Source organism: Lepidochelys kempii, chromosome 1, assembly GCF_965140285.1.
Source record: "Lepidochelys kempii isolate rLepKem1 chromosome 1, rLepKem1.hap1, whole genome shotgun sequence".
Classification (NCBI taxonomy): domain Eukaryota; kingdom Metazoa; phylum Chordata; order Testudines; family Cheloniidae; genus Lepidochelys; species Lepidochelys kempii.
Window position 1 is genome coordinate 258,432,975 of NC_136380.1, and position 9,002 is coordinate 258,441,976.

Here is a 9,002-nt window from a genome sequence, read left to right on the forward strand (position 1 = left end):
CCGCCTCTCTATTGTCTCGGGTATTATGAAATTAAACAGGCCCGTGAGCCTGTCACTCTCTTAGCCCCACCCCCATTCAATGGTACGAGCATCTCATTGGCCACTGTCACTGAAAGCCCCTCCGGTAACTGTCGTTCCTCCCATTCTCCACCGGCTGCGCATTTTGCAATATTTGATAGGCTCATGAGTCTGTCAATCTTTACTGCCGCGCCCTCTCGTTTATTTCCTACTATTTGAGAGGCTAATGTAGCCGCCATTTTCGTTTTGCCCGCCTTCCTAGAACTTTCTCCCCCTGTAATAGGCTATGGCGGCTGGGGTTCTTTCCGGCTTCTCGGTCAGAGCGGCGTGTGGACGGACGTTGATTGGCTCAGAACACCTATCAATTCTTCCCTATCTTTCCTCTCATTGGCCCTCGAAGAAACTCAAACAGAATCTCGCCCTCCTGTCCCCACTCGCTTTTCCCCTTGCATGGGCGTGGTTAATTCTCCCTGCCTGTCAACCCTGTCCGCACTACTGATTGGACGCTGAGGCCTCGCCCCCGATTTGCGGCGGGGCTGTCGCATTTATCCGTCACGCTTCCCCCACCTCCCGCGGCGATTGGGCTGCACTGGCCGGCCCCTTCCAGGTGGGCGGGGCGCGGGCTTGCCCATCGGGCCGAGGGCGCGCGCTGATAGGCGGCGGCGGCGGCGGCGCCCCGCCCGGCGCTGAGGTCATTCCCGCGGGAGAAAGCGGCATGGCGGCCTGCCGGCGGCTGAGCGGGGCGAGCGCGCGGGAGGTGCTGGGCCCGGCGCAGGGGCTGCTGTTCGATTGCGACGGGGTGCTGTGGGCCGGCGAGCGGGCGGTGCCCGGCGCGCCCGAGCTGCTGGAGCGGCTGAGCCGCAGCGGGAAGGCCTCGTTCTTCGTCAGCAACAACAGCCGGCGCTCGGTCTCCGAGCTGGAGCGGCGCTTCAGCCGCCTGGGCTTCCGCGGCGTGCGGGCCGAGCAGGTCTTCAGCTCCGCGCTCTGCTCCGCACTCTACCTGCGCCAGCGCCTGCTGGGGGCCGGCGGCGGCGGCGGCGACGCCTGCCCCGGGCCCGGCCGGGTCTTCGTGCTGGGCGGGGAGGGGCTGCGCGGGGAGCTGCGGGAGGCCGGGCTGCGCCTGGCCGCTGAGGGCGGCCCGGCCGGCGGGAAGGACGAGCCGCCGGTGCGCGCCGTGCTGGTCGGCTACGATGATCAGTTCACCTTCGCTAAGCTGTCTGAGGCCTGCGGCTACCTGCGCGACCCACAGTGCCTGCTGGTGGCCACCGACCCCGACCCCTGGCACCCGCTCAGCGACGGGCAGCGCACCCCGGGTGAGAGGCCCGGGGGCTGCGATCTCCAGTTGGGGAGGGCGGGGGCGGGTCTCCGGGCCTCCCCCCCCCTCCGCGGCCGCTACGGCCTCCGGGCCCCCAGAGACTCAGGCCTGCCCTCTGCTCGTGGGGGGCTGCCTGGGCGCTGCTGCTTCTCTTGCCACACTGACGCTGCTGGGCTGAGCCCCAGGGTGTTCCCTGGGCAGCTGCAGCAGTTGCCCTGATCTCTGGGACTAGCCCCGTGGGCCAGAAGAGGGTTGAATGGCTCGGTCCCTTCTTGAGAGAGACACAGCCAAGGAGGCCTGGTTTCTGTGGTGATGGGGCCATGTTACAAAAAGCCACCTATCCCACTAGAAACTGCACCCAGAGCTTTAATTTCACTTCCCACAGCCAGTGGCTGGACTGGGCCAGGGACCTTTATGTGAGAGGTGCCATGCCCCTTCAGATGGTGATGACTGACAGTGGTTCTCCCTCTCTTTATCTAGAAAAGACAAATCTAATCCTTAAACACCACTGAACCACCAATAGTTTTATTTGTTTTAGTGACGGTGCCTAGAAGTGCCATTCATGAGCCAAGACCCCATGGTGCTTGGTGGTTCACAAACAGACAACAAAAAGCTGGTGCCTGCCCCTGACCATAAGGGCCCATCTTGAATAAGAGGGACAGTGCTACCCCTGAGTCTCTGGATATAAAGTGCTCCGAGCCTCAAAGAGGCAGGCAGGAGACCTTTGAATTCCACTGACTGGTAGGGCTGCTAACTCGCTGTCTGTTCTTGGATAACAAGCATTTCTTCTTGAGTTTCTCCCTTGTGTCTGGTGGCTGAGTCCCATAGTAGCTAAAATCTCATATTGATTTGTGAATGCCTGTTTCTCTCCTTCCCAGGGACAGGGAGTCTCACAGCTGCAGTGGAAACAGCCTCGGGGCGCAAGGCGATGGTGGTGGGGAAGCCGAACACGTATATGTTTGACTGCATTGTAGAGCGCTTTCATGTGGACCCTTCCCGCATCCTCATGGTGGGCGATAGGCTGGAGACGGATATCCTGTTCGGCAAGAATTGTGGGCTTGCCACGGTCCTGACTCTGACTGGTGTGTCCCGTCTGGAGGAGGCACAGGCCTACATGGCCAGCGAGAACCCTGCTGCAAAGGACCTGGTGCCCAACTACTATGTAGACAGCATTGCAGACTTGATACCAGGCCTGGATGAGTAGAGGGTGAAGTGGGGGGGGGGGGTTCCCAATCTGAGTCCCAGTCCAGATCTCCACCCTTTCCCATTCTTCTCTCCCGTCTTTCTCAATTTCTGGCTCTACCCAGTCCAGTATTTATTCATTTATTCTGCAGGGGGGTGGGGGGGGGCAGGGTGTGAGTAGTTGTCTTTCCTTCTTTTTCCTGCCAAAAACAAAACTTTCCTGATAGAACCCTTCCTCTTCAGTTAAACCTGCTACCACTGACTCTAAAGGAGAACTGGAAGCCTTGTGTTAAAAGCAGGGCGGGGGCATGTACAAGCCTAACCATTGTCTGTTTGCTCCCCCTCCCCTGTGGGATGAGGGCAGGCTGTCTTATTTTTCTTTTGTATATAACCAGTGGCGGCCTTTTACTGCTATGCCCTTCATTCTCTTTTCTGAGCTGCAGCTCTTGTGGTCCCCGTGGGGTCTGCTGTTTCCAAGCAGAAATGGGCCAATGAGCCCCTGCCAGGGGAGTAGTCACTGCTGTTGTCTTATTCCCTTTCCTGTCCCTACCCCATGCCAGTGCCAGGATCCCCCCACCGAGGCCTCAAAAGGGGTTGGGAGGGCATCTGGAGCTTGTTTTTCCTCTGAGAATGATGAACAGAGGAGGCGCGTAGATCTCCTGCCCTGAAGGGAAGGATTGTCTCTTGTCCTGAATTATCCAGTATCCCTGACGCTTCTGCCATAACACTAACTTAGTTTGGTGTCTTGGATGGGTGAGGGGAGAGAGACTGTCCTAGTGACTCTGCTGTAATGACCCAGACCTGCTGTAACTCTTACAGTTCACCTCTGATGGGAACAACCTCCAAACACCCTTTCCTGTGCGTGGAGGAAAGTGTAGGGAAAAGGCTCTTCTGGCCAGACCAGTGAAGTGTATCAGTAACAAACTGTGTAGCTTTTGCCTGTGTCTGATGGGTTGTGATCCCACGACTACAGTGGGAAAGGGATGTGTCCCTACCTCGCTGCTGTTGTGTGGCTGTGTGCGGGATAGCGTTGGTATTGTCAGTGCTGTGAACATGCCACAGCCCCAGAAATCATTCCTTGCTGCTTTGTCTTTTTACAATTTTATTTATGAATTAACTTATTTATGGAAGTGTTTGTATAAATTATTGCTGATTGGCTGTGCCGGGGTGGGGACGGTGCTTTTGGGCCCCTCTCGCTGCTTCTGTCCCATATTGTTGTGGTTCTTTGACACTCGCCATTTTTCAGCATATAATAAAGTGCAAGCGTGAGCTGGAATTGGCCTCCTTCATTCCCCCATCTCTGGTGGGCGGAGGGGCGGGAGGGAGAGTAACATGACGAATGTAGGACTGAAATTAGGAGGTCTTAGTCAAGTTTCTAGGGGGCAGGAGTTGTTGGTCCTTCCCCCTTGGAGGACTGAATGGATTATGTAATGGGAATCCCTTTCTTGCCCTAGGACATGGGGTGGGGCGTATTGGAAGCTTATGCTACTGCTGCCTGGCGCGATGATGGCCTCCGGTTGGTGTGGCTATCTGGCACCTTTAATTGCACACGCACATGCTAGGTGTCTGAATTAGGCTTGGTTGGCTTGCATCTGAGGGTGGCTACAAGAATACAACCCAAGCTCAGTGGATTGGCCATGTGATTCCACTGCCTGTTTCCTTTCCACGCTGGAATGAGAGCGATGTCTTGGCCACAGATCTTCAGGGCTCTGGCTGAGGAAGCATGACTCTGCCTCACATGCGTGGATGCTGAGCTAGCTGCTAATCAAATGGTTTTGTATCTGTCAGGCATCTGTAGCAACTCATCAGGGTCTCCCAAATTGTTCCAGGCTCTTGTGCGCTGAGAGCTAAGGTTAATGGAACGTGACTCTGAAGCAGTGGTTCTCAACCTATTTACCGTTTACATGCAGCTCTCTCTGTTATGTGGGCTGCAACCACACTATGTATACTACTGGTGTGGCCCTGAGGATGTCACGTGGGCTGCCGCTGTAGGCTGATTGGGCTTCCTGCGGGTTGAGAACCACAGCTCTGAAGCGCTGATCTCTCTCAAGAAAAGACTTAAAGCACCTTTTGAATAAAGCTTTTAACATTTTATCCTTATCTACTCTAAATCTCAAGCACTGGAGAGGACATGAAGTATAAACCTCCATCTGTCCCCTGGAGGGGAGGTGGCCTCTTCAGCATTGTCCTAGGATGCCTTGTGTGCTGCACCTCTTCCGTGGATAAACAGGTGTCCGGCATGCAGCCTGCATTCTTGTAAATGAGAGGGGCAAGCAAAGGGAAGAAGGAAACCCAAGGAGTGTAAAGAGTGGCTGAAACCCTCTGGAGCTACTGATGTCTCCCTCCCCTGCAGTGACAGGGGTGCCTTGCTCCCAGGTGTGAAGATGTCCACTGCGTGTGGTTGCTGGGCCACCAGCACTTCCCATGGTTTTACAACTACTTTTGATTCACAAAGCAGTCTCTTGCTATGGAGCTTTGACTCTAAGGATTCTTGGTCGGTGCTTGGGCTGCTGAGGTGATGAGTGAGAGCCTGGTAGGCTGGAGATGCCTTGCACCACTTTCCCAGGGCTTATCACATCTGCTCCATAGTCAGCTACAGTAGGAAGGCTTTCAAGTTACCCATCCCCAGGCATTGGCAGCAGCACTGTTAATGAAGCCTTCAGGGACCTGCATTCAGCTTCAGGGCAGGGATGTGTATGGTGGGGAAGGAGGAGGTTGAGGAATTCAACCCTCTGTTTCGGTGCTTGTTTCTCTGACACCATCTTTCTGTACAGAATAAGGGTGACTGTGTCAGACCTTTTTTTCCTATTCTGCCATTGCAGGGGTTTCCACAGAGACAGTTATGTGGGCACATGGAGGATTTACATTTCGGAAATGACATGAGCTGATGGCTTTGGTGTAGTTGCTAGTAGGACTGATACCCCTTGGTGCTAAGCAGCCCTTTTCTTGTTAGTACCAAAGCTACCACCAGTGCCTTAGGGAGAAGGGTCTCCTTTCTCTTCTGGAAGGGTGGTTCCAGACCCCAGGGCGTGGTGTGTGTGTAGGATGCTTGCCCTTTTCCAGTGCAGGGACAGACTAGCTGCAGGGCTCAACCTGTCATGCTGCCTTTGGCTAATGGGGATGCTGTGGCCAGAGGTGTTGCAGCCTTTCCACTGTTGAAGGAGGGAGGGGATTCTTGAGACACATCTGGTTGTTGTGACAGCTGTTGTTGAGATGGGGTATCTGTTTGCAATCTGCAAAGCATCCTCCTGCTGTGGCCCCAAAGGAGGCTCTGTGTTAAAGAACCCAATTTGCTCCCCTGACTCAGTGGGAGCTGTGCATGCAGAGTGGAGGAGCCTCATGTGCCTTTCCACTGACAAACCCTCCTTTGGCCAACTGAAGGAGCAGGGTGGATGAGGCCCTGAGTGAGTTGCATCGAGTCTCCAAGGGCTGGGGCATGGGAAGATGGATAAGAGACTGGGTTCTTTGGTCACATGCACCCTGTGTACCCTGTACTTTGGCTCTCCACGCAGAGGATACATCAGGCGGTATTCTCCTGCTATCTCCTGTGTTTACATGAGGATAGTTGTGGAGAGAGGAGGGGGGAGTGGTGTTATCAAGGCTAATGCATTCACCACAAGCCTCTGCACTTTCCACTCCAAGCAGAAAGTGCACTGCTGCTTTAACCCTGCCTTTCATCATCCTCACGCATAGCTCAGACTAAGAGAAAAGGTTATTTTAATTCCACCTGCAACTTCCCCCGGGGAAGGAAGGAGAGGAGGAGGGAAATCAGCCTGCATGACAGATAGCAGCAACATCACCAAGCGCACTGCTGCAAGGCATGCAGCTGCTACGATTAGGAGTGTGGTACAGTTACTGGACTAGGGTAATGAGATGGGGATCTTAGGCCAGTTCAGAATGAGACAAACAAACCCTGCTCGCACTAGTGTTCCCCTAGAGGTCAGGCTCAGCAGAAAGGCGAGAGGTAGAATCAGAGGGAGAGGACTTTTCTTTCCCTCTCGTTCATTCTTGTAGCAGCTTGGAGCCCTCATCGCCATCCTGTGGGAGGTACTATAGGTGGCTCGTACTGGCAGTGGGAGGACGAAGCTTGCAGTCCTGCTGTTTGTTCTGTCTCTGCTCTCTACTACAGAACTCCAGCCTGTGGAATAGGCATGTTTCCTTAAAACTAATAGGCCAGATTGGCAAAGAGGGAAAACAATGGGAGCCAGTGGCCTAATCTGTTTAGGCCCTTCTGTATCTCCCAGCTGGTGCCTCTCTGCATCTCAAGCTGACGAAATACTTGGATAAATCTTATCCGGACTCACCATGGAGCACTGAGAATGGGGCTGGGGCAGATTTGCAGGAAGCAAGAGGAGGGGAGGGATGAATAGGGGCTAGGGGGACGGGTCAGTTGCTGCCCCCAGCAGGGAGTTTTGCTATCTCCTCCCACTCTTTATTAACTGGGACGCCCTACCGAAAGGCACAGGGACTGAAATATAAAAAGGATTCTTTACAAAGTTACTTTCTTTGCCACTGGTGATTTAACAGCTACTGTTGACCTAAAAAGCATCTTCTTTGTGCAAAGAGGGGCTATGAGGTAGGGTCCTCAATTTTCTCTATGGTGCTGGTGGGGTCTGTACATGTATATAAAGTCTGCTGCAGTTTCCACGGTATGCATCCGATGAAGTGAGCTGTAGCTCACGAAAGCTCATGCTCAAATAAATTGGTTAGTCTCTAAGGTGCCACAAGTACTCCTTTTCTTTCTACATGCAGAGGGTCATGCAGTATCATTTGCAGTAATGCATGCAGACAGCACGCACACATACCTGCACTCAGCTGAAGCATCTGGGGAGCAAAATCCAGCCTGTGTTGCTTTAAACCATGGGCATGTACAGGAGAATGAGCTGGGGGAGTTTAATCCAATAATCTCCCCTAGAAGCCCATGAGGTGATACTCCTCTGTCTATACAGAGTAGAATGGGATCTTAGGCAGAAATTAGCCTTCTTTACTGGGCCATCTGGTTAGTTTCCAGGGGGCAGGGGCTATACGTGCAGGATCGTAGTCACTGAGACTGCAGTGAGCTGTGGCCATTTTAGTGAGACTTGTGCCCTTTAGTAGGTACTAAGATCCAGATCCTCAAAGGTATATCAGCACCTCACTTCTGTGTGAAATCAGTGTGTTAGGCACCTAAATACCTTTGAGGGTCTGGGCCTAACTGGCCCCCTCATTGGCAGCATCAGTCACAAAGCCAACAGCAGCATGGGCCATGAAGTGTGAACTCCCTGCTTGGCCCGATGTATAGTTCCTCCAGAACAGGGGTGAGGCATGGTGGCCGGCGGAGGAGGGTGCATGTGGGAAGCTTGCATTGCCACTACCTGTTCTGTGTATTAACAGAGCCGCCCAGGTTGTCGTGCTGACAGCCTGACAAGTTTCGTAAGCGCTGACCTCCATATAGGAGGTTGGTGTGCATTGCCAAGCGGTGTGCAAGGGTGGCTAAGAGAGTGCAATCTGGGAAGAGGGTGAGGCCACCTCCTGCTGAGGGTTGTGCTGTCTCCTCTCATTGTGGAGTACCTGGGACACCCTGGCCACAGGATAAAGGAAAGCCAAATGGCGTGGTTAGGGCAACTGCTGCTGCCTAAAAGATGTTTCAGCTGTTTTCAAATTGCAAAGCATCCTCTCGCTGGGGAAGGTGCCTCAAGAGAGGCTCTGCTGGACTGGACCCATCTCTCTGTTCTTGATCAATGGGAACCTCAAAGGAGCTGGGGTGGGGGGTATGGCAGGGAAAAACCTTGCCTCGCTTCCCAGCGACAAGCCCTCCTGAGGGAGCTGGGTCAAGCTTGTCTTTGTGGTTGTAGGAGCATGTGGCAATGGGGGTAAAGAAGGGGTCCTGTGGCTGCCCTCATCCCATGGGGCAGTGTCCTATGTGGAGAATGAATTAGGAAGTGCAGCTTTCCCTCTCTTTCTTTTGTTGTTTGCTCTGGAATAGTTGTGGGACTTGATGCACAACCTCTGTTGTCAAGGCTGTTGGTGGTCTCAGTCCACCTCCAGTAGGTGGCTATGCCACGTAAACCCCATTCGCCAGCTAAGGCCAAGATCTGCCAAAGTTATTTGTGATTCTGGGTACCTAATTAGGGACATGTGGCATCTTAGCAGGGTCTGATTTGCAGAGGCTGAGTGCTCAGCACTTTCTGAAAATCAGGCCCCCTAAAGTTGTCTCAAGTTGGGTTCCTCTTAACCAAGGCACGCAAAATCGCTAGTCACTTTTGGAAATCTTAGCCCACTTGCCTCCCTTAGCGACAGTCCAAGCAGAAACATTAAAGGTGGCCGGAGCTCAAGTGAATTCCCCATTCTAGCCTGTATGTGTCCCCTACAGTGGGTGATATATGTGGGAAGCCGGCAGTTTTGCTGTTTGTCCTGTTCCCGTGCTGTGCATAGAGAGGACTCTCAGGTCCCCCAGACCACTGAACTGGTGCCTCTTGCCAGGACCGAGCTCACTATGGAGCCTAGT

At 53.8% G+C, this 9,002-nt stretch overlaps 1 protein-coding gene across 1 annotated transcript; it reads left to right on the top strand.

Annotated features, from left to right (window-relative positions):
* The first annotated feature begins 679 nt into the window (after positions 1–679).
* Positions 680–2,552, top strand: PDXP (pyridoxal phosphatase). Its single transcript, XM_073325786.2, has 2 exons — positions 680–1,331; positions 2,212–2,552. The coding sequence occupies exons 1-2, from the start codon at positions 734–736 to the stop codon at positions 2,535–2,537; spliced, it is 924 nt and encodes a 307-aa protein (XP_073181887.1). The 5' UTR covers positions 680–733; the 3' UTR covers positions 2,538–2,552.
* Positions 2,553–9,002: the final 6,450 nt, after the last annotated feature.